The 25,583-nt window shown below is 35.9% G+C and overlaps 1 protein-coding gene across 1 annotated transcript in view; it reads right to left on the bottom strand.

The window, feature by feature from the left end:
• The window catches only part of LOC132265087 (neuroligin-1), a 45,400-nt gene extending 28,245 nt beyond the window's left edge, over positions 1-17,155 (bottom strand). The window contains exons 1-3 of the mRNA XM_059765556.1: positions 17,060-17,155; positions 8,250-8,413; positions 1,962-2,327 (exon numbers count right to left, since the gene is read on the bottom strand). Coding sequence (XP_059621539.1) covers positions 1,962-2,327; positions 8,250-8,413; positions 17,060-17,109 — 580 coding nt within the window. The 5' untranslated portion in view covers positions 17,110-17,155. The remainder of the gene's footprint in view (positions 1-1,961; positions 2,328-8,249; positions 8,414-17,059) is intronic.
• Positions 17,156-25,583: the final 8,428 nt, after the last annotated feature.

The raw sequence follows: 25,583 nt of genomic DNA, 5'->3' as shown, positions 1-25,583 counted from the left end.
ATATTTTATAGATCTAAAATGCAATTTTGAGGTTATGTTTGACTGTACAAGATTATAGAGTGTTTATGAACTATTTGATGGTTTTTTAGTTACAAAGTCTTACAAAACCAGCAAAAATGAGTGGAATGAAATTAAGTGGGAGTGGAATAGACATGGGCGTGGCATAGAAATGGGCGGAGCTGAATGAAAATTACACAAATAACAAGAAATACTTTAAATACACTAAATATTTGAGCTGCTAAAAGCGCTTTTCAACTTGCAATGATGCTGTGGAGACACTTTTGCTCGTGTCTGTCGCACTTGGACCAGAAATTGCTCGAGATACTCAGTTTTCTGGCATTATGGGCATTATTCAAATCCCGTGAGACGACACAGAGTGGCAGGTTTACAATAAAAATCACTCTGTAAGTTGTGCTGAGGAATAAAACCCACCATAGATTTGAATACATTGCTCGGGAATCATATCATTCATACACTTTCAAATCATGTCCGTCCCTTATTCATAACCCCGGACTCAATGGACTTGTCTTGCCCAGGTCGGGGTGGAAAATAAAACTCTCTCGCTCTCGCTTAACTCTGTGTGTGGCAAAAAGTGAAAAATGAATTTCCTGACCGAGTTGACATTGTGCGAACTGCGGAAATTCAGTGAGCAAGAATAACACGAGTGGAAGTTTAAATATTCAATTTTGAGCTTTGGAATTGCAAAATCGATTAAAGTGTGGAGGTGTTCCTCGTGCAGAACTATTCCACCATGTCATGCGACCGGCCTTTTTCACCCTTCTCTTCAGCTCCATGTTTGGGGGTAGAGCAATTCATCATAATCTGCAGCGCAGAGAACGCAAAATTGTGCGAACGAGAGAGAATGGGTCGAAATGTTTAATCTTCCTCCTTAAGCATGGTGAAAGTTCAAAAATTTCGCCCTTTTCTCCCCACCACGCAAGACGTGCGGGGGTGGAAAATCTCTAAAATACATTTAAAAGTTTCTCCATTACATAAATACAACGACTCCACGGCCATGTATACATTCGCAGAATGGCTGCGGAAAGCCCCAAAAGAGACATAACTATACGGAGGGCGGGAAGATTCTGCACAAGAGTGAGAGAGAATTCCAGGGGTGAATTCTTCAGTCATAAATCTGCCCTTCTGTGCGTCTTGTTCATGGCACTTGACATGGTATCAATTAAGGCCAAGGAGGAGATAATATGGCTACAATCCCTACACTTTATCACACTTCTCTAATTTCTTCACGAACTTCGTGAACCTCTTGCGGAACGCTTTGAGATTTGCAAACCAAGAAAAAGAAAGAGTTTCTGAGAATTTTATATTAAAATTTTGTCCATAATATTCAAATATTTTAACTTTTAATTGCTTTTCTTTTGAGTTTTGCTAAAAAGTAGTGAAATGAGTTCATTTAACTATTTCTGTGGCTCAAAATTGTGGATCTTAACCCAAAAATAGATTAGAAACTACAATTTTTGAGGTTATGTCTGACTTTGAATAAATTTGGACGGATTTTAATCAACCAAAGAAACATATTTATTGCTAATAACACGTTAGAATGATTATTTGTGAACTTCTTAGTGGTTTTCTGTTCACAAAGCTTTACAAAAATTAGTAACATAACCTAGAAAAGCGTTTTTCTTCATCATATTCTATCAAAAATCAAATTAACTTTAAAAATGTATCTCATTGTTCAGAAACTAGCTTAGAAAACAGATCAAAAATGAATATTTTCCAAGTCTAAAAGACAAATTTTGAGGTTATGTTTAACTTTAGACGGGTTTAAAGAGTTTCCAATCGTTTAAAGATCTATTATTGTTGCTAATAAGACGTTAGAATGATTATTTGTGGACTTTTTGGTGGTTTTTTGCCTAGAAAGTGAGCAGAAATGAAGCTTTTGGGGATGTTCAGCGATATCTCCCCCTTGATTGGGGCTCTTCGGGGGCGGAAATGAGGCTTACCTTCGGGTACGGCGCTGGAGGAGATGAGGAAGTGCACGCACGCGGCGCCCGTGCCGTGGCCGGCGAGCGTGACGCTGCCAGGATCGCCGCCGAAGGACGAGATGTTCTCCTGGATCCAGTGCAGCGCGGCGATGATGTCCATGAGGCCGTAGTTGGCGGGCGACTTGAGGTATCGATTGGTGTTGGCGTTGAGGAAGCCCAGGATGCCCAGGCGGTAATTGATGGTGACAACGAGGATCTGCCCGAAGCTGGCCAGCACCGCCCCCTCGTACGGGTTCCCGCTGTTCCATTCATACGACTCGCCGTGCACAAAAACCATCACTGGATACTTCATTGGTCCCTTGTCAGCGAGCTTCGTGTTGGACGCTGTGCATGAGAAACGAGGGTGGAAAATCAGGGTGAGAAAATTTCATCAGCCTCGAAATCGGCATTGGCGCGAAGATTCGCATGAAAGTTTCAGTGAATCTTGTCGCAAAGTTTTCAGGACCTTCTTCGTCCGCACTGTTTGTGTGCGCGCACACGAAACTTTGTCATAATAGTCGCTGCTTGAATATAAATTTAAGGAGAAACAAAATTGATCAATATTTAAGAACATGTTGTTGATGTTTGCACAGAGACACTTTTACGACGTGGCGCGCAAAACACTGTCGGCGCTTTGTCAGCGTGCAGAATCTAGATTGGCCGCCAGAGTAAATTTGATGGTTTTAAGCCATCTCACGTGTGCCATTAGCACTAAAAACATGTTAACATTTCATGCCTGCCACCAGAAGCAAAAGCGCGCGCCCGAAAATCACTGAAAACTTAAACAGCTTCGCGCCAATGAATTGCTAACGAATTACTGCGCAAAACTTGTGCGAATTTTTCCCAGTTTCGGACAAAGCATAACTTGTTTAAAAACTCATTTATGAGAACTTTGATGAAGTTGCCCAGAAACACATTTCATACACTTTGCACACCAGCCAGAGCGCGAGAGTCTTAGAAAAATTAGCAACTTTTTCTCTCTTTTCAAGCAGCCAAAGACGAAGAATGTTTGGTGGATAAAGGATTTTCTTTGTGCGTAAGAAGGAATCTCTGGTGATTTCTTGGAATGTGATAAACTTAAATATGAAGAATTAACAACACTTTTAGCCTGATTTTCTGTCTTATTTTAAGAGAAAATTTCCTTCAACGTTCGCGACTTGAATTGAAGCAGAAAAAATGTGATAAAATCGAAATATGCTTTAAAAATATGTATTATTGATTCTAATTCTGTTTGATATTAAAGTGAAAAATTTACCTGTTGATTGAAATACTTTAATTTCTCAATTTGTAGTTAAATATTCTGTTCTTTGTCAAAAAAAACACAAAGAGTTTGAGATTATTTTAGCTGTCTTTCTATGCGAGAAAAAAGATTTTTAAGGATTCATTTTAATTCTAGTCTCTTCTTTAAAATAAACCTTTTTCGTCATATAAATAAGAGTTTTAAAATATACTTAAAACAGAGCGATTTCTTCGTGAGAATTAAATTGTTTCTTATCAAAAAAAAAGACTTAATTTTGGAAAAATCGTCATAAAATCAAGTGTTTATCAAAAATATGACTTTTAATCTGTAATAAACATATTTATCTTCAAATTTCTTTGATTTTAATATTTTTGGATGCAAAGATGTCTTGAAATAAGCAAGAGGAAAGTCACTCGCAAGTTGAGACCATTAACTTTATGATTATTTAATCATTTTTATGATTATTTGTGATTATTAATCAAATTTTGATTATTTCATACAACATTTTGATAATTTTTTTTATTTTTTACTGAATATTTGATTAAAATTTGATTATTTTCTGAATATTTCATTAAAAATCGATTATTTAATACAAAATTTTGATATTTTTAAATAATTTTCTGAATATTTGATTATTTTTTGAATATTTTTGATTCTTTTTTGAATATTTAATTAAAAATTGTTTATTTTATACAAATTCTGATTATTTTTAAATTATTTGTGATTTTAATTCAAATTTTAAATATTGTTCAATTTTACTTGAGAAAAAAATCATTTTTTTTTAAATTACTTAGTTCGGAATTTGATTATTTTGATTTTTTTTTTGTTATTTGACTTTCGAAAATAATAATTAATTTTTTAATATTTTGTTTGCGAATTTGTTTTTTTTTGCAATTTTACTTTAGGAAATATTAATTTTTTTTTGTTATTATTTTATTCAATATTTGATTATTTTGCAATTTTTTTTTGGAAAACATTCTTTTTCTGATTATTTTATTCAAAATTTGTGTTTTTTTTTCAACTTTACTTTGAAAAAGGATCAGTTTTGGATAATTTTTTTTTTGAATTTGATTATTTTTCAATTTTATTTGAGAAAATATTATTTTTTGATTATTTTACTCAAATAATCGATTATTTGATTTGAGAACATTGAGTTTCCTCAAAAGTCGCCTTGTGATTTGCCCCTTGGAAATAAGTCAAGAAAAGCTTAATCTTTGTCTTTTCCTTTTAAAATCGTAACGAAAATCTATCGTTAATCGGTTTTCAACGTGATTATTCTTGGATATAATGCCAAAATCGACTTCTTTTGAGCCCAATTCTTCTCCTCAGTGTGGAAAACAGGAAGATTTCGAAGTGTTTTTCACGATTCACTTTCCCTCCGGCCAATTTCCCAGTTCGGCAACACTTTGGCTTTCCCACTGACCACAGCAGAAGTCGGACAGCGGAGGAATGGCAGTGAATTTTCACAAATATGTACATAGTTGGGCAGGAGAAGAGGGAAAAAGTGAAACAATCAAGGGTATCGGCAGGAGTGGGTGGGAGTCTCTTAGCCCACCCACACACCCGAAGCCATCATCTTGTGAGGACGTGAATAAAAGACGACGGCGAAGGGCATCAAAGCAGGAAATCGTGCGAGAGAGAGAAAATAGCGTGTGGTTGCATGAATCTATAAGAAGGGATAATGATATTTTGCCAACGATATTTTGGATATTTCTCTTCTCTCTCTTTGGGAAAAACCGAAAGGCAGAAACTGCTCAAGATAATGCAAAGCTTCTTATGTTCTCAGCCAAACTCAGCGCGTGTGAGGTGAAAATGTTTACATATTCAAATTGCTTTCTCTATCTTCACTCGCACTTCAATATGGTGTGTCTGTTTCCATCGCTTTTTCACGCTATCCTTCATCAATGTGTTTTGCCACACAAAATGCTATCAGACCGTGTGAAGAGGCCTTTTTTCATCCCTTGATTTCCATCATTTTCATCATCAGACACTTCACTCATTTGCACAATTTCGCTTTGCGTCTCTGCGGGAGGATTTCGTAAATACAAAATGAGTCTCATCACTTTCCGCACATGCACAAGGGGGAGATAATGCGGCTACAACTTCACCAGTCCTTAAAACATCCCATTTTCTACCTCTCTATCTGAACTTCATAATCTTTCCCAACCGCCTCAAGTATCATAACCTCAATTTTAGGAGTCTTTAACCTAAAAAAAGACGCAATTTTTGCTTTTATTAGCCTGAAAACTTGCGGAAAAATAGTAATAAGGAAGTATTTGAAGTTTCCAGTGGTTATTTTGATGTGTTTCAAGTTTCAAACGATCTTTTAGATACACTTTGGATCATAACCTAAAAATTATCTTACGATATTTCAAAGAATCCTTGGAAGAAACTTATTCGGAATGTTTTTTTTCTGATTAGGAGCTGAAATTTGCTATTTTCGAGTAGAAAATCAATCAAAAATCTCTTGAAATAGACAATTTTGTATCTTTAAACAGTATTTTTGAGGTTATGATCAATCTTAGCAGAATTAACAGAATTTATCATTGAAAGCTAGTGAAATTCATTAGATAAATGCAAATTAAATCAAATTAGGTGCAAGAATGAAAGATTTTGAAGGTTATTCAGTGGAAAAGTTTGTCCTAAATTCACAACATAACCTAGAAAAATGTAAAGAACAATTTTTTCTCCAATTTATTGCGTTGATTCCTTTTTAATGTGACTTTAAAACGCACGAAACACTTCCAAATACTTCCACTGAATTTTACACCACTTCTGACCACGATATCTCCCCCTTGAATACACAAACAACAGAGGAAAACCCATGAAAATTAGGACAAGAAAATCATTGCGCCAATCAATTCACATATTAAATGATAATCAACACGATTTTCACACTCAAATGGCGCTTCGTCAATAAACTTTAGAGACACACTAATGAAGTCGCTGTTTAAAATATTAATTACACTGATTAGTAATTACAACAGCACACGAAGCATGCGTGCGTTGCATATTGAAACTTTAATAGACATTTCACTCTGTTTTCCCGGCTATCTTTGGCACTGAGAGTGATGAATTTCTGACAGGCTTTGAAAAAAGCGATCAATTGAGAGCTTTTTTTTCTCACGCTGGATCAATTTATTTTCCCGTCACATAAAAGCTCTCTGCATGTTCTTTGATTACATCCGAAAAAATTAAAGTGAAGCTTTTTGCCACTTCAAAAAAAAAATATGCGTGAAATGTGAAATGACATCATAGGGAGAAATATCTCTGCAAATTGCAATAACTTGATAAATTCATCCTCCGTTTTTTTTTTGCTTTTATGGCAATTCTCATTGCAAAATATAAAATTGCAAACTTTCCTTTTGATATGAAATATTTCCACCAACATATTATAAACATCCGCACATTTCTCCTTTTTCTTCCTCCTAGGAAAAGTCAAGGGGGAGATAATACAGTGCAGAAGCACTTAAGAAGTGGAAGTGTTGAAAACCCTGCAATATTCCTTTCCTGAGTGCTTCTTTCACTGACAAATCATCCAGATTCTCTGAATTTCCTTCGATTTTCACACAGAAACAAACGTAAGAATTTTTTTTCTAGGTTATGTAACGAATTAAGGACAGATTTAGTGAATATTTCGCATTCTAGCACATAAATTCTGCTAGTTCTTGGCAGAATTAATCATTTGCCAGTAATTAACAGTCATTTTTTGTTCCTTTGATGCCAAGAAACACTGCAAATTTGTGTTAAGATTGAACATAACCTCAAAATTAGTCATTTAGACTTGAAAAATGTCAATTTATAAATCTTTCTGGACGATTTTGAGTCTGAATCAGCAAATTTAAGATCTTTTGATGTTTTTGTGATCTCGAAAGCTTTCAAACTGAGTTTTTGAAGATCTTTTAGTGATATTTTTGAGGTTATGATCAGAAAAGATGACCAAAAACATCGGTTTTAAGTTGATTATTATAGGAATATTGAATGGAAACCTCAGAGATTGATCATAATTGAGGAATGTTTGTGGAAACAGTCTAAAAACTTCGAGATTCTACAAGTGTCAAGATTTAAGGCATATTATCTCCCCCTTGGGAAAAAGTATCATTTTATATTCTCTTCCCTACAAAGTCAAAGTGAAGCACTTTCCACTCATGAAGATACGAATATATTATATTTAAAAATATTCCGAACATTCGCGAATTATTTCAATATTCATCAAACTCGTCTCTGTTGCTCTTCATTATGGAAATTTTCAGTGACTTGAAAGTTTACTTGCGCGAACTTTTTCACTTGCATATTTACAATGAAGCTTCTTTGACATAAATTATGCACTCTGTGAAATTCACTTCAACGGAGTTGAGTTATTTTTAGTTCTTTATTGATGATATAATTAAACATCAGTCGTTTTTCTTCCTTCACAAACTTCTGCTGAGTCTTCTTTAAAGGATGAAAAAAAAAAATTGTGCCACAATTAGCAGTGATCGTAGATTGAATGAATATTGAGGGACTTTTTGTACATCACCTCATGAATGTTCACAAAGGCTTCACACAAAAAAAAAGAAGGAGGAGAAGGAAAAGGCGAGGAGGAAGGCAAAAAGGATGATATTGAATTAAATCCAATATTTGATTTGAATTCAATGGGAAGAAGAGGAGGCGGAGAAGGAGTGTAAAATTGACTGAAAGCAAATACTTGGACTGTTTGAGGAAAGGTAACCATCGGTCCGCTGGGGTGAAAGTGGATGAGAAAGGCGTGGGGGGCGTGGGACGTTGAGGGGGGGTGGAAATGGAAAAACTATGGCAAAGAGGAAATTGCGATGAAATTGATGAAAATTAATAAAGACTCTCTGCTGCTGTTTTTTTCTCTTCCCAATCTCACTTCTCGCTTCTGGCCATCAAAGCTGCCCCCATTTTCCACCCTCTCTCACCCTCTCACCCTCTCGGCCCCTTCTCATCCACCGGCACAGATGCTGTGGCTATGTTTATGTGGCTATCTAGGTGTGGCGGAGGAGAATAAAGTGATATATACTCACTCAGAATGGGAGCATAAATGTTCAGGTAGAGACAATCCTCTGATTGATTTTGCAAATGCTGAAAGAGTCTCTTGAGATACTCCAGCCGCCCCTTCGACATCCTCTCCAGCGCTGCTGTTTCATTTTTAATATCGGGCAATCTCTGTGGACACACTGGACCAAATCTGCAAAAGGTGGCAAAGAAGGAAAAAAAAGGAAAATCATTTATTTTTCTTCCACACTTTCCGTCCTTTCATGCTCAAAACCTCATGCATTCTAGATATCCAGAGAAAGAGAGAGAGAAAGTACACTTCTCTGCCCTCATTCCGGGAGCACAATTGCAAGGGGAGATAATATGGCACAAATCTGTACACCTCTTCCTGGTAATTCCACCAATTCTTGCAAGAAAAATCCCCAAAGCTCCTCAGCAGTAACTGAAAATCGACTGAAATCTAACTAAGAGACTAAAAATGGCTGTTTTCAGACAGATTTTATGATTTTCTTCCTCTAATTGCACTTTTTCATACCCTTTTTCACCATAAATCATTGATTTTTATTGTTTTTGAGTTAAAGAATGTCAATTGGGATTTTTCTAGCTCAAAATCGACGGGTGCCTGGAAAACTATAAAAAGTCAAAATCGCCATTTTTCAGCAAAGCGAGTTCAAAATTTTGCATTAAAACAGCTGCGAAATTTGCGAAATTTACTTCAAAATACTCAAAATGCCTTCAAATCGTTCGTTAAAGTGAAAATATTGCTCTGTATTTTTTATTTTGTAAATGTTTTATTGGTATTTATTGAAATTTTTCACTAAAATGTGGCAAAATTCATAGAAAATCTGAAAATATTACTTTTCAAAGTCGATTTTTAATGGTTTTTCAGTCGATTTTATACAAAAAAAACAACTTTTCATACTTCAATTGAACTTTTCCTTAATGTTTTCAAGTGAAAAAATTTAAAAGATATGAGAAATATTCATTTAAAGTCCAAAAAAACATTTTAAAATAATTCTGAATATCTACAAATATTTTCTAAAAAGACGTTTTTATGCGTTTGACTGCAATTTTTGAGACATTTTTCTTGGGGAAAAATTGTTCAGCGTAAACAATGAAAATTCGACTTTTCATTCGCAAAACATGACAATTTTTTCCATTTGTGCTTTTTAGATAAATAAGATTTTTTTCTATTGTCTCATAAGATACAAATCTTAAAATTTTTGTACAGAAAGAACAAATAAAAGGCTTTTCAAAAATACATAAGACGTAAATTATGATAAATCGACTTTTCATAGTTTTCCATTCACCCGTCGAAATTAGAGCTTTTAGATGTAAAATTTGACGGTATTTTCACCTTCAGCATTCATTTATTACAATTAACATTCAGGATGATGATTTTCATTAATTGAAAATGCGTCAATATACTAAATAGTTGACACAATTTCATTGAAATGGCAGCAATTTCTATTACATAATGTTATTTAATGTCAAATAAGTCGCATAACTTAGAATTAATATTAGAGCAGTAAAGTAAATATTTCAAATTCTGAACAGACTATCTCCCCCTTGCACAAACACCCGCACAACACAGCACAGGCGGACAAGGAAGTCTCACTCCTTGGCAGGACCCTTGTGTGTTGGCGCAACTTTTAGTTAGTGGATTATCGAAAGTAATTACATTGAGTGGCAGTGAGAGAACCACGTTTTTCTCCTCAATTTGATTGATACCGAATGGCAGCCAAAGACAGCCTCTTTAGCCCCGGCCAAGATATATTGGCCGCCAATGGCGCAAGGCGGCGCAAATTCACACGCACAACACTCACACCTTTCGCGCACGACTCGAATAATTGCGAGCTTTTTTCACCCCGTGAATCACTCGCAATATGTTCTCGCCTATGCAAATACGCCTCACGCCTGAGCTTCGTTATCCTTTTTTCACGCATTGCTTCCGTCTCCACATCAGTTCGACAAATTGTTTGTTCCCCCCTTTTTATTCTGGATAATTTTTTATTCAAGCATCACCCACATCCCGAATAACAAAACACCAAAATCTCTTTTTCCTTCCCTCCCTTTCGTGTGGCCAGGGGGGGTGGAAAAGGGTGGTAAAAGTGCGGAGAGAATTTTCATACGCACAGGGATAAATTTAGTCTGACAGAGTGTGAGAGAAAGAGTAAATAAAATATATAAATAGGGGTAAGTGGGGCAGCTTCAGATTCAAAATGCTGTTCCAACTTTAGGATTTTTTCTTGAAAAATCGGCTGAATATATTGAAATGATCACAACGCTCAAATAAACTCTCGTCTATTGAGCTTCAGAAAATGCCTTTCATTGGGCATTAAAACTGATCCTTTTTCCTCTAAAGGAGATTGAAAATAATATTGTAATTTATCTGAAACTGCCCCGCACGGGGATGTTTCGGATTGCTCTGGGGCAGTTTCAGATTTTCACTTATATTTACCTTAAATTCCATTGTGGAATTGTTGAATCGCAGGTAAATAATCACTTTGATATCTCTTCTACGCACTGATACTGTTTGATTCCCTAAAAATCGCCTTTAAAGTAATATTTTCGCGACTTTTCTGGACCCTTGCACGCACTGTCAAAATGTCTGAGCGAAAAGCAAGTTGCCCGTCATTTTTCCTGTATCGCAACGCCACCATGCGTGAGTGGTGGCAACTTCAGTGCCACCACAAATCAAATCAGTGCAAATCAGTGATTTTCGCGTGTATTTTCTCACTTTTCCACTAAGAAGTCGTTTAACGTGATGAAGCAATGCAGCACAGAACGGCACTTTGTGAAAAATCTTCAATATTTGCCACAAGAAAATTTCGACCGTGATGTTGCGTCAGACTGTCAGAGCGCGCTGTTGTCAGTCCGTGGCGATCCGAAACTGCCCCGTGTGCAGTGTTTGTGCATTTTCCACCACCCACTGAAAAGGCCGTGCCAAGGAGGAAAAGTTCGGGCACATTTAGAATCTCTACTTAACTCTCAAGAACCTTTGATTGTGTTTCACGCGAATTGTGGCTTTTTTAATGGAGAAAACACGCAATCAATTCGGCAGCAAAATTCTAGTTTGTGAGTGATTTTCAATTTTCACTTATTTTATCTAAACAACAAAAGCTATCCTGTGCAAATTTTCGTCAATTGTAGTCCTTAAGGACTACAAACATTGTGTGAAGACCAGGAATTTATTCATGTAAAAATCTCTGAGAAAATTAAGAAATCTGAAGCTGCCCCAATCTGAAGCTGCCCCATTTACCCCTAATGTAGAAACATTGTTTGAATTTGCACAAATATTTCGTGCGAGTTCAGGCAACCTCAATGAATGACGCGCAATGGCCCCATTTTGGTGGTGAAGCTTCACCCAAAGTCAGTGACAGAGTCACTTTTGCTCCATTGCAAGGAGAAGAGAATATATTAAGAATTCTCCGAGGCTCCGCCCCTTTGCAAGCCCCGCCCAGAGTCTACAGCAAAACGTTGAAATTGCAGCTAAAATTACATAATTTCCAGCCCAAAATGGATCGATTTAATCCACCCTTTTGCTGTGCATTCGCTACGCCACTGTTTTTCACCAAAATACGCGCCTTTGGGGTGGAAATGCAGGGCTCCACCCTGTCGAAATGACACAGCACGGCAGAATTACATAACATAAATCCCTCATTGAACAACAGAGCACATGATAAATGTGCGAATGACAAATGTGGAGCAATGATTATTACAAAAATGTTGGGAAAAATGTTAAAGGAATTTAGTAAATTTCACTACAAATTACCAAATTTGTGTGCCTCTCATGGGAAATTTGACAGTAAATTACGCTGAAATATAATTCAAATTTTTCACAATTTCCTCTCTGTCATTCTCCCCTTTTTCCCCATCATTCTTCCAACCCCCCCAGTACTATATATCCTTCATCATTCGCGAGTGCGCCTTTCCACAACATCGCCCAGATGGTACAAAGGAGCGCGCCAGCCCAAAAGTGCCATGACATGATATTATCGCGATGAAGCGGGGGTGAAATTAAGGGAATTTGCGGAAGGCATAAAGTTTCTCACGACTGACTCTCCGCTGGAGACACACAAAGTCAGTGTGGGGGTGGTTTTAGTGTGGGTGGATTTTTTCCAGAAAAAGAAAACACCATACCATTTTTCACAGGGGAAAAAACAGAGCCCAGAGGTAAATGGATAATTTTCCACATCCCTTGTCTTCTGCACTGTTGAACTTGAGGTGGCGGAATCTCTGCCTTTTTATCGGTGAGAGTTGAGAAAAGCTCACAGCAAAAGGGGAAGATATTTTGTGACTATAATGGTCTGAAACTGTCTTCTGTGCACATTTACGACATTTAATTCGCCAAAGCTACCTTGCAAAACAATTTGCGCAGTATTTTAGATGTTTTCAGTGCTTGTTTTTTAGGTTATGTTGACTAAATAACCTCTAAAAAAACAGGTATTTTGAGTCTAACTTTAAAAGAATAACATTTATAAGCTCAATTGAGTATTTTCTCTTGATTTAAGTGGCGATTCTTGAAGTTCTGCGTAAAAACCTGAGATAAAATTGAACATAACCTCAAAAATATTATCTCAATCTGTGATTATGTTCAGTTTCAGTTCACTATCAAGTCGCATTGCATTGATTTATCATCTATCTTTGATTTTTGAAGATTCTCAACAAGATTTTAAAGAAATCTATCCATTTTATGTGAGGTTATGATTGAAAAATATCTAAAAACAACGATTTCAAGTTAAAAATTCAAGTTAAAAGAATGTTTTATAGCATAAAACTCCATTTTGTATTCATTCTTTTAGCTTCATAACCTCACAATTTATTAGAAAAAAGATCTGAAAATGAGGGAAAACTTAATTTGAAGTGTTTAAGTTTTTCCTATCTCATCTGCATTCTTGACTGAGGAGTTGCTGAAGGAGTTGCTGATGTGCGCCAAAGTTTTCCACCCCAAATTTTAGTGCATAAAACTCATAGAGCCACAGAATTACCAGTGAAAGCGACAATGCAATGAGGTCATCCGCGTGTCTCTCTTGAATTTTGCAAAGTGTGCCAATCTGCGAATCATCAAACACACTCACAACCACCCTCAGAGTTTGATGAGGACAATTGAGAAGTTTTGCGCGCAATGCAAATTTATGCACAAAACAACTATCATTCTTTCCGCAAGTTTTCACACTGCGGAAGAAAGTTTGAGTGAATGCATAAATTCTCCTCGAAAGCACACACATTATCAAGAGATGAATTGATAATCTCCCCCTCGCGAGCGCCCTTCTCGCCATCCCTGTGATTTGTTAACATATTCAGATTACTTTCTTGGCTGCTATAATGTTTCGCATTTATTCAAAATTATTGCTGTTAGACGCGAAGTTCGCAGTATATTTCTCATAGAGATTTATCGTGCAGCAGTTACAATAAATGACACTTGTTCTATTTTGAATAAAGTTTATTGAACTGAGTGAGAAATATTGTGGCGGTGCAAAAAGGGCAGAAACTTTCCACGCTGTGCGCGTGAAAAATTATTGCCACTCTTATTTATGAGGGAATTATTGTAATTCCGCGCCCTCAAAGTGTCGTCAAAGTGGAGTGAAAGAATATTGCACAGAGTTCATCATTGAAGCAATTGGGCCACTTTCCTCAGCTACAAGGGGGAGATAATGCAGTCAGAAGTGGTGTACGGCTCAGAAGAAGTACTTAAGAAGTGGAAGTGTTGAAAATCCTCCAATATTCCATTCATTTGTGCTTCTTTTACCGATAAATTATGCCAAATCTTTAGATTTCCTTCTTTTTTTCTAGGTTATGTAACAAATTAAGGACAGATTTAGTGAATAATTCGCTTTCTAGCACATAAATTCTTATGTTTTTTGACAAAATGAATCATTTTCCAGCAATTAACAGTACTTTTTTGATCCTTTGATACCAAGAATCACTGAAAATTGTGCTAAGATTGAACATAACCTCAAAATTTGTCATTTGGACACTTGGAAAATGTCGAAAATGTCCATTTAAACAACTTTCTGAACAATTTTAAGTTGAGAATCAGCAATTATTTGATCATTGGCGAATTTTGATGATCTCTTAGTGACATTTTGAGGTTATGATTTGAAAAAAGGCGCTTATAGTGAATTCTTACACAAATATCGGATTAAAACTTAATACAACACAATCTTTCCCTTGAATTGAACTGCTTTGATGCCTATAAAATACCTCAAATTGTGCTAAGATCGAACATAACCTCAAAAATTGTTATTTTGAAAACTTTTTTCGTGCATTTTTGACTCTCAATCAGCAATTTTTAGTTCATTTGCAAATTATAACAGATGATTTTGTGATCTAGAAAGCTTCCAAGCGGAGTTTTTGAAGATTTCTCTGTGATATTTTGAGGTTATGGTCGAAAAAGATGTTCAAAAAAAGCAGTTTTAAGTCGATTTTTATAGAATTATCGAATGAAATCTTCAAAGATTCATTATAATTGGGGAAATTATGTGGAAACAGACTACAATTTTGATGTTCTAGAAGTGTCAGACTAATTTGGAAGTGTTTGAGGCATATTATCTCCCCCTTGATCTTCTGCTCTCTCTTTGAGCGTCGACTTCACGATAAGGAATCGCCTTTGCATGAACTTCTTCCTCATGGAAATCCAATTGAAAGTACATCAAAAGCCATGAATGTATCTTTGTAAGAAGTGTTAAAAATGTTAATTCAATTCAATTTGACAGAACTTTGCCATCGGAAAAAGCCCTTCATTGCATGCAAGGCTTCGCCAAAAGCTCCCCATTTCTGTGTTGAAGTGAAAGTTTCGCAGCACCATCGAAGTTTTTTCCGCACTTTCCCGGCCAAGGAATTTAATTGCATAAGCATTTCACTCTCAAATGGAGTAATTGTTTTATAAACTTGTATAAATTAATTACGAGTGGAAAATAGTTGTTGAATTGCTTCTCTCACAATTTTGGCTTCCGGCTTCAACTTTTTCCCCCGGGAACACTTTGACCTTATTTGGGATCATTGAACGCGCGGCTCAAGAAGAGGATTTAACTCATTTTCCTCTTTCTCTTTTGCTTTTCTGTGGGCGGAAGAAGAAAAGAAATTCCACCCACGCTTTTCCACCCACTTTTCTTCTCTCTCTCTCTCTCTCTCTCTCTCGGCAATCCGTCAATTACATAATCCATCGCTGCGCACTGTCCTTTGAGCAATTAACGAGAGTACAGCAAATGTCCTGAGAGGAAGTGTCAGGTAAACACACTCCAGGAACATGACGAGGACTTCTGCCGCATGTACATAATTGCTACTATTTTAATTTAATTAATTTCGAGCACAACTTCTCATGTTGTGGCAAAAATTGCCGGCCAAATGACATTGTGACTCATTACGGCCCCGGAATTCATCATCCCAGGATCTCAGATAGCACAAAGGATTCCTGACCACGAACTTGATTTTTAATTACAATACCTTTTCTGTGCAACAATATCATTTATTTACCACATTTTCTAGTGCGCTTTTCTCATTTATTTTTCATTCTACACAAAGTCACTGTGGAAATTGTCTCTTCTTTTTTTTTGCTAATAAACTTTTTGCAGCAACTTTGTGGTGAAAAATTCATAAATAATTTGATTTTTCTTATAAAAAGTCACTGTTATTTCTACCCCATCAAAATTTATGCAACCTTTTTCCAGGGAAAAACCCCCTGAATTTTGTCCAAACTCTTACGCATACAGACTTGGTAATTAGCATGAATAAAATAAAAATTCTTTCACATGCATAAAATAGGTCGCAGTGTGACTAGAAAATGTCTCGCGATGCCGCAAAGGAAAGCTCAGAGGGAGAGGGAAAAAGTCCCTCTTTCACCGCCACAAATAGTGCTTTTCCACCCCAAATGCGGAATATGTATAAAATGCCAGGGAAAATATGTCATAAATTCTCCATGCGAGCGCGGCGGAGGGAGTAAAAAGCCATGTCAGGATGCCAAAAATGACTTCTTCCCGGGCAAATCCAGTGCGCCAAAAGGGGTTGTGCGGCCCAGCGGATGAGCCAGAATGATGATGGTGACAGAGAAAGAGTGGCCAAAAGGTCAAGGAGGAGATAATACCAACTCTCAACTCCTCAAGAGAATCTCCGAAGGAATCCCAGGACAAATTGTGTGATTCTGATTTATTTCCCTTCGATAATCTACTTTAAATTGCATTTAAAGGCAATTTTCTTACACATAACCTCAAAATAACACAATAATTAAATATTTTGGAGGAATATTTAGATCGTCTTAAGATAAATGAGTGAAATATGAATTTCTGAGCGCAAAACTGTGATTTTATATTCAAAAATAAATGAGAAAGTTCCTTAAAAAGAACATTTTCTAAACTCAAAACGTCCAAAACATATTTTTGAGGTTATGTTCGATTCTAGAACAATTTGCAGTGTTTCTTAAAGCCCAAAGATCCTTGAATTTGCGATCATTATTGTATGAAAATGCTTAATTCCACGAATATACAATCATTTTTTCAATATTTCTGGGGTTTATTTAAGTATTTAAATATTGTATGAATTTTTTGAAATCAAAATTTGAATCCCAAAGGCAAATTTGGCTATTAAAGAACAATAATTGTGAATGAAATAAAGGGTGAAACAGTCGGAACTTCTACATGCCTTTAAACTGCTGCCCTCTGACGGCAATTTGTGGCAAAAAAATAATTAATTTTTAAATAAATTCACATATTGAACCAAATGTATTCCGTTTTATGAATATTTAGTCATTTTACTGGGGAAACAATCGTTTTTCTTTCAAATGAATCTGCCACAGTATCTCCCCCTTGGGGACAGGGCGAAGGAGAGAAGATTTACTCACTTATCCGCCTTCCTAATCCCCGACCACAGCGCACTGGTGACCGGCGGCATGAAGCGCAGCGTCCCCACGGGCGGCGAGGCGTACGGGATGCCCTTGAAGACCTCCACGGGGTCCAGGTGTCTGCCCTCGAGGCCCACGATCACGCCGGACACGGAGCCGTACTTGGTGTGCACGACGCGCGACATCTGCGGCTTGGCCTCCTTGCGCTCCGCCGCCGCGTCCGCGTCGTGGCCGCCGAAGCCATTGAAGCTATCACTAATGTTTGCCGCCCAAATGGACGCGGCGAAGAGTGGCAGAATATACAGCGATGATAGCACCATTTTGCCCATCTAAGCACAAACGCGCGCGCCTTCAAGCCGCCGCACAGCGAATCATGCACATTTGATGCTGGCGAAAAACCCCCGCGATATTTCGCTCACTCGTGCACTATTTTCCGGCTGAGCCACGCAATTGCCAAAACTCCGGCGAGTCTGTTAGGTCATTTCCAAAATTGAAAAATTATTGATGCACCGCTGAATTGTACAATTTTCAATTTATATCACTCGCGCGCGCGCTTTTTTTTTTCGCCTCTCTTGCACACTCAATTCACAATATCTATGCCTTCATGCCTTTCCCATCCGCCGGGCCTTCATTGATATGTTGGGAATTTATCCTCTCTTCCCATCATCATTTCACTCCGCGGGAGTTTTTATGTGTGCACACAATTTTTATATCCACTCACTGGCTTTTTTTCTCCTCCTCCGCGTATTAATTCCCCAGTGCTGAATATCCTTTATCCTCCTCTTCTGCACACCCGCAATATTTATTCACAATTTCGACTCCTGCAGATAATTTTTATTTGATTTCCCGTCAACCGCCCGTCACCCAGGATTCACTTCTCGTTTTCTATTATTATTTATCCTCCATTCACTCTCCAGCAAGCCTCAATACTTGCGCATACATTCAACATTCGCCCACTTCTGCGAGGCTCCTCGCAATTTTGGTGTGTTTGCGGGTGAGCAAGTCAAGGTGGATTGACGATATGTCATCCGAAAACACAACTCTTCCATCCCTAACCTCACTTTGCACTTCACGGTGAAGTTATCGACACAAATTTCGTGCAATTTCCGCCAATTTCCTATATTTTGGCACAATTTTAGAGACAAAATAGGACTGAAATGGACTAATTAGTCCTTTGACTGTCAGTTTTTAAGGTTTTTCCCCTAAAATTGGGTCAAGAATAGCGAATTTCGTGCAATTTCCTATATTTTGGCACAATTTTAGAAGAAATATAAGAGAGAAATAGATTAATTAGTCCTTTGACTGTCAATTTTTAAGGTTTTCCCCCTAAAATTGTGTTAAGAAATAGCAAATTGCGCGTAATTTAAGGCTCTAATTGGACGCCAATTGGATAGAATTTATAGAAAGGGTTGCCAGATTCCTCAAGTCGACAGTGGCGCCATCTTTTAGCTCCTCTTTATCTGTCGTTTTAACCCTTCTTCCCTTCACACTTTCTTCTCTTGTGATTTGTTTTTCACACAGAGAGAAATGCAGAAAATATTCTTGAGGAGAATGAATTTTGAATTGCTGTGCAAAGAACTGCAAGAAAACTGCTATAATCGTGTTGCCAGATGGAAATATGCTTGAAAATGTTTCTCCAAAAGAGCTGGAGATAAAACCATCATCATCTGCTAACGTGATAAAGCTCAACTTCAAGCTCTACAGAATTATTAAAAATGCCAACAAAGTAGAGAAGAATAAATTCAATTTCAAAGGTTTCCTTCAAGTTCAAAGTAAACCTGGAAAATCAACTTAGCAAAAGCCTTATGAGTTCAGTTGTCAGACAAGTTTGCAGTCTCTTCAGTGTGTGTGTGTTGAGCTGAAGATTCACGCAAATGGTAAGTTTTTCCTTAATTATTCAGCTCAGCATCATACTTTCACCCTTTTAAAGGAGTCTTCATTAATGTTTCAACACAGTGGAAGTTAGAAAACTTTTCCTAAAGTGTTATTTCAACTCTTATAATAGTGGTGAAAATCCTTTGAATATTCTTCCTCAATCATTCAACGTTTTCGTGTGTGTGTGTGTTAAAAGGAGTGATGAGGAGATTTCCAGGATAACATAACCACACTTTCTTCTATAAATCAATTTCTTTGCACAAACTTTTCCAAACTCTGATATTTTCTCCTTTTTTGGCAAAATGCTTCTAAAAGTAACTCTTTTGCGGTCTCTATTTAGAAATTGAGTTTAATTGAAAGTTTTTCTCGCATTTCATTGTAGTTTAAATCTTTCATCGCACAATGAATGGATTCAAAAACAATGAGTTGTGTGGCATTGAAGTGCCTTGAGGAGTAAAAAGACAGTGGAGAAAAGGACGCTTGGCGCTTTGGGATCAGGAGGAAAAGCGAGAGATTAATGGCAGTTTGTCATTTTCCTACAGTTAAATCTCCTCTTTTCCCTCCCAACGCTGTTTGTATAAATCAATAACTATACTGTTCATACTCTATTCATGCTTTTTTACCCACAACCACCCATCGTTTCTGGCTCTCTCGCCCTCTCTCGCTCTCTCTCTCTCTGCTATCTACATTAAATATTATTCCAGCAGGACCAGCAAATGCTCCTTCACCCGTCGCTATATTATGTTGTATAATACCCCAAATAACATGCTCAGGAGCAGCAAAAATCCCTGGGCAAAAATTGCGCTCACACAGAATTAAATTTTCTCATGGAGATTTCCTCTCTCTTCACTGGCATTTTTTACGATATTCATGGTGTCATAAAGAAAATTTCTGTACACGGCGTGAGTATTTTATCGCTTTTCAACAGCGGATTCTTTCAAATTCACCCTCCAATGTGTCACTTTTATGTGTGTTTCATTTAGCACGGCGACTCTGTCGGAGCTCTAATTCCAAGGGGTAAACATGTGGCGCAATCACAGTTCACTGAGAACGCAATCTTCGCAATCCCAAACGCAATCCGCAATCCCTAGTGTAAAATCGCAATCTTTTGGCGCAATCACCGCAATTCTAAGTGCAATCTTAAGCACAATCCGCAATCCCTAAGAGTATTTCGCGGAATTTGGGTAGTTTTTCTCGAAATTTGGTACGTATTCAGATTGATTTACTATTTTTCCATGGCGTGATGAGCAAAAATGTGATTTGTTCTTTGTGATATCTTACTAGTAATTCTCTGATCCAAGTAAGTCATTTTATTATTACTTTATACAGTCAATCACATAGGACGTAAAGGTATAAATTCTACCAGTGATCTCGTAAAAAAATGTTTAGAATATTCTCATTTAGTGAATTCACTAACAAAATACATTTTTTTGGTTTAAATTTGGGTATGAATTCCTTCAGATATTTGCTGTTCAAATGAGATTTCACGATAGGTATTTACTGGAATAATAAATATAGGCAGATTGGCACTTTTACATTGCTTCGAGTCGATTTTCTACCTGAATTCCTTGAAACAAGGGCAGATTTTTACAGAGCAAAATGCAAAATTTTGAACCACGTTGAGTCGTCGACGCAAAATTTTTTCGAACGCAAGGTATAAATTTTAAACATGTTTTTGATCTGCATTTATACAGTGTGGCAGAGAGAAGAAAATTATTATCATTGAAAATTTGATTGATAATAATTGCATTGGACTGGCTATTTTCTGACCAGAGGGCTGAGTCTTGAAATTCGTCAAAATCAGAATCAGTGGAAATTGACTGATTTTGAGAAATTCGCGAGTCTTGAGTAAAAATCAGTCAGAAACCGAGTCGAAATTGACTCAAAATCAATCAACTCGTGTTGACATGAGAACATCGAGTCAACACGATTGCTCAGTGTCTCAATTTTAAGATTTTACTTCAATTAGAGTATCAAATGGCCATCGATGGCATCGGAAATGGTTAATAGAATAATTATTTTAATTGTTTTTAATTTTATATTGATAATTTTCCTTATTATTGCTGAGATAAAAGTATTTCTTTTAGTCCCTGAGAGTCCTTTGCAGTGTTGAGGCAACGATAATCCAAATTTTATTATGTCATGCATAATCCTTGCCATTAACATTTTCAGTTTTGAAGGTATCTTTAATTGAATGGAATTCCCAAATTCTTCGCCCTTTGCTTAGTGCTTAAGTCTCATGAATTATGAATCAATGAACTGAACATGTGGACAGATAGTACAAATCCAAGTGTAATCAGAAGATGAACAATTGGTTCAACAAAAAAAATGGATGGAGAAATTTTTGCAAAGGGGAAGAAATTGATCCCCATCTCGTGGCGCACCTCAAGATCACTCGCAGAAGTCTCATTCTGCTCCTGGGACTTCTCGTATAACCGCAGGAGAACATATGTACGTTAATAATGCACATTATTCACATATTTGTCGCCCGAGGGTTAATTTTAGCCTTCTTAAGGCGTGGGCAGACACCCCATGATGATTCTTTGGGGTAAAAGTTAAGTTTGAGGAGCATTTTTATCATTTTCTGCCTCAAACACCTCAACTTGGCTCAAATCAAAACAACAAAATGACGTTTCTGCCTGCGTTCCGAAAGCATTTCCCCTCCCGAAAAATTCCGAAGGCTGATTTTGACTCAAGACTCACGAAACTTTCAAAATTGACCTCATGTCAACAAGTTAAAAATCGATGATGTTCTGTTGATTCTGATTTTGACGAATTTCAAGACTCAGCCCTCAGGTCATATTTGCAAGTATTAGTGTGAGTTCAAGCAACCCAAATAAACTTGGCCATTGAGAGAAAGTGTTGCAAAATGAATATAGGGATTATACATGGGTATTTCCCAAAGGATTCTCTGTCTCTGAAATTTTGCTAATTTTTGTAACGAACTTTCTTCTTTCCTTAAACCAATGGTTATTACTTCAGAAAACGTTGAGTTGAACATTTCATCTGTCTATTCAGACTCTCAGAAATGAAAATAGCAATTCCATCTCGAGGTACCAAAAAGTGTTTAGAAAAAACTTCCAGATGACCAATTAACTACAGATGAGAAGGTTTTCATGAATGTCTTTGGTTCCGAAGTTGTCATCTCTGATCTAAGTCAATCTCAACCTGGATCTGCTTGAGGATCGTCTCTCGCTGTATTTTCATTTATCATCGCAAAATACAAATTTATTTAGGCAGTAAACATGCAATACTTGTGATGTTTCCACAACTGTAGGATATACGTATTTTTGGAAATTTCACGTCTCAAGGAAAAATAAAACAATTTTTTTTAAAAATATTTCTATGCACGTGGTTGACGAGTGAGTACAAAATTCTCAGAAAAACTACCCGAATTCTGGTCAAATTCCGTTTAATACTCGAAATTAAGTCGAATGACCCGAAATATGACCCAAATTCCGCTGAATCGCAATCCCGCAATCCACAATCTTTAGGCGCAATCACACAATCTTCGCAATCCGGGTTCACTCAGAGTGGCACATGTTTACCCCTTGTCTAATTCACATTGGTTTGGGAAAATGGGAGGAAAAATATCTCTCATCCGGACAGCAACAAAACTATATGTACAACCACAGAGGCCCATAAATCAACAACACTAAGCGCGGTGACGAAGAGCCGGCAAAAGTGTTGTTCAAAGAGACAAAAATGAATATCAACAAATTTGCACGCGCGCGGTTGGAATTTTTCTGCCCCAAAAATGTAAACTTTCACCGTATTTGTGGCGTCCGCAAATGAGATTAAAATGCGATAAAAGGGCCAAAATTTGAATATTATTTCAATCTCCACCGATGGTTTTGTATTACCTCGGCAGGGGTGCGTACAAATTGAATTTAATCAAAAATGAATTGGGGATATTGTTGACAATAAAATAACATTGTTCCAAAAATCCATGGCAAAAGACTCCTTTTTTTCCTCTCGTTCATCCACACCAATTCCACAATCGTGCAAACATTTTACCGAATTGTGTTGCGCGCGCGAAGGAGGAAAAAAAAAGCCAAAATAATTGGTCAACAATGTGATATTTTTTCATGGTTTATTGAATTTCACATCGATTGAAATTCACACACGCACGGAAATTGAATGGAGAGAATTTCCACTAACCGAAAATTGCCAAAGAGTAAATTACAGGATTTATGGCATTTCAATCAATTTATCCGCACTATCTTAATGTCGTCTATAAAGCATCAGCAAAAGCCTGGAAAATGGTGCGAAGATAAGTGTCTCATATATAATATTTCGCACATACAGTGGCTGCCAATGAAATAAACCACGTGAATTCAAAGCCTTTTTCTATGATAAAATGAGTTTTGAGAACTTTAAAAATTCTTTTTGATCTAATTTTGAATTAAAAACACAGTTTTTGTAATTCAAGAATCAATTTTGGGGATTTTTCTGCCATTTTCTGTTAGTTTTCTTCGCTTTGAGCGCCTTTTTTCCCTCTTTATTCAGTTCCAAGAGGTCGATATTAAGTTGAAAGCTGAATTTGCATTCCAAAATCTCCAGTTTTAACAAATTGAGGCATTTTCTAAGCAATTTCACTCAGAAAAGTCAGTTTCATTGCTTTTCTAGGTTATGTTATTGATTTAAAACACATTCTGGTGTTTAAATAACCCTCAAAATCATCAAATTTGTGTTTAATCTGTGAATATTTCTCATTTTCTCAGCAAAATTGAGCGTTTGTGATCAAAAAAGACGTTAAATTGATTAAGAAAACAGTTTCAAAGCCAATCATAACCTCAAAAATATCATTTCTGTCTAGAATAATGTTTCTTTTCTTCATTATTTCCGTGTTTTGTGCTTCAAATTGACAAATTCAAGCTAATTATCTAGTATAAACTTTGATATTCACTATATTTACTCATTTCCGAGTTTAAAAGGAATTTAAAGCCAGATTCATAACCTCACAATTTGGTAAAAAAAATATTCTAAGCATTTTCCGGAGGCAAAGCTAAGAAAATCCAGATAGAAATCAATTCTTACAATCTGCAATCTAAGTATTTGAAGAGCTTAAACTTCTTGAGACGAAAAAATCTAAATAAGTTTGTGATAACCTCAAAATTGCAATGGAAAATGTCTTTTGCTTCCTGCACAGCGTCTTTAAGTCTGTTTTGATTGGAATTTGTGTGCTTCAATGCAAAGTCTCAAGCGGAAAAACCGCAGAAAACGTGCTTAATTTCACTGGAAGCAACTGTACAACGATTCGTAATATTTCACAGCCTCTTTTCTCTGTGGAATTTTTCAGTCTGACGTGCGCTTTGAAATGGATTTGGCGAGCTTAAAAGAGCTCTGATTCGACGATTCATTCCATATTTATTACTATTTCCCTATTAATGTGAAAATAATCTGCGCCTGGATGGGAAAAATGAGTTAAAATTTAATGAATACATTACAGAAAATGGGGAGCTTTATAGAGAGAGAGAGTGATGAAATAAAATTTGCGCGACAATGTTGAATATTCAATGGCAGAGCCGAAAGGATTTGCCTTCATTTTAATTTAATGATTGTTTCTCCGAGTTTTGCGCGCCCTAATTAGAAAAACCTCACTCACGATCATGTCTCATGTCTCTTTTTCTCCACCCACTCGTGGAAAAAGTGGGTGGAGAGGAAAAAGCTCCACTCAAGGGGCAAATCACAAGGCGGTTTTTGAGGAAACTCATAATGTTCTCTAATCAAATGATCAATTATTTGAGGAAAATAATGAAAAAATGATTATTTTTCCAAGCAAAATTGAAAAATTATTAAATTTAGAATAAAATAAGAAAAAAAGATTAATTTCCTAAGTAAAATTAGAAAAAAAAACTCTAAATAATCAAATTCTGAATTAAATAATCAAAAAAAAAATTATTTTCCCAAGTAAGATTGAAAAAAAATCAAATTTTGAAAAAAACCAAAAAACTGGTTTCTTTCTCAAGTAATATTGAAAAAAAAAACAAATTCTGCATTAAATAATACAAAAAAATGATTTTTTTCATAAGTTAAATTAAAAAAAAAACAAATTTTGAATAAAGTATTAAAAAAATTATTATTTTCACAAATAAAATTGAATATTAATTAAATTTTGAATAAAATAATAAAAAGTGATTCTTTTTCCAAATAAAATTGAAAAATAATAAGATTCTGAATAAGATAATAAAAAAATGATTTGTTTCCAAATAAAATTGAAAAATGATCAAATTCTGAATTAAAAAATCAAAAAAATTATTATTTTCACAAATAAAATTGAAAAATAATCAAATTCTGAATTTAAAAATCAAAAATTTTAATCTTTTCACAAATAAAATTGAAAAATAATCAAATTCTGAATTGTAGAATCAAAAAAATTATTATTTTCACAAATAAAATTGAATATTAAATCAAATTTTGAATAAAATAATAAAAAGTGATTCTTTTTCCAAATAAAATTGAAAAATAATCAAATTCTGAATTAAAAAATCAAAAAAATTATTATTTTTTTAATCAATTAATCAGAATATTCCGAATATTCACAATTATTTTCAAATTTTGATTAAATATTCAGACAAAAAAATTAGAATTTGTATGAAAAATTCAATTTTTAATCAAAAATTCAGAAAATAATCATCAGAATCTG

The sequence above is a fragment of the Phlebotomus argentipes genome, unplaced genomic scaffold (genome assembly GCF_947086385.1).
Source record: "Phlebotomus argentipes unplaced genomic scaffold, Phlebotomus argentipes genome assembly contig_2, whole genome shotgun sequence".
Classification (NCBI taxonomy): domain Eukaryota; kingdom Metazoa; phylum Arthropoda; class Insecta; order Diptera; family Psychodidae; genus Phlebotomus; species Phlebotomus argentipes.
Note: the sequence above shows the minus strand (reverse complement) of the source record. Positions and strands in the feature narration are given on the sequence as shown.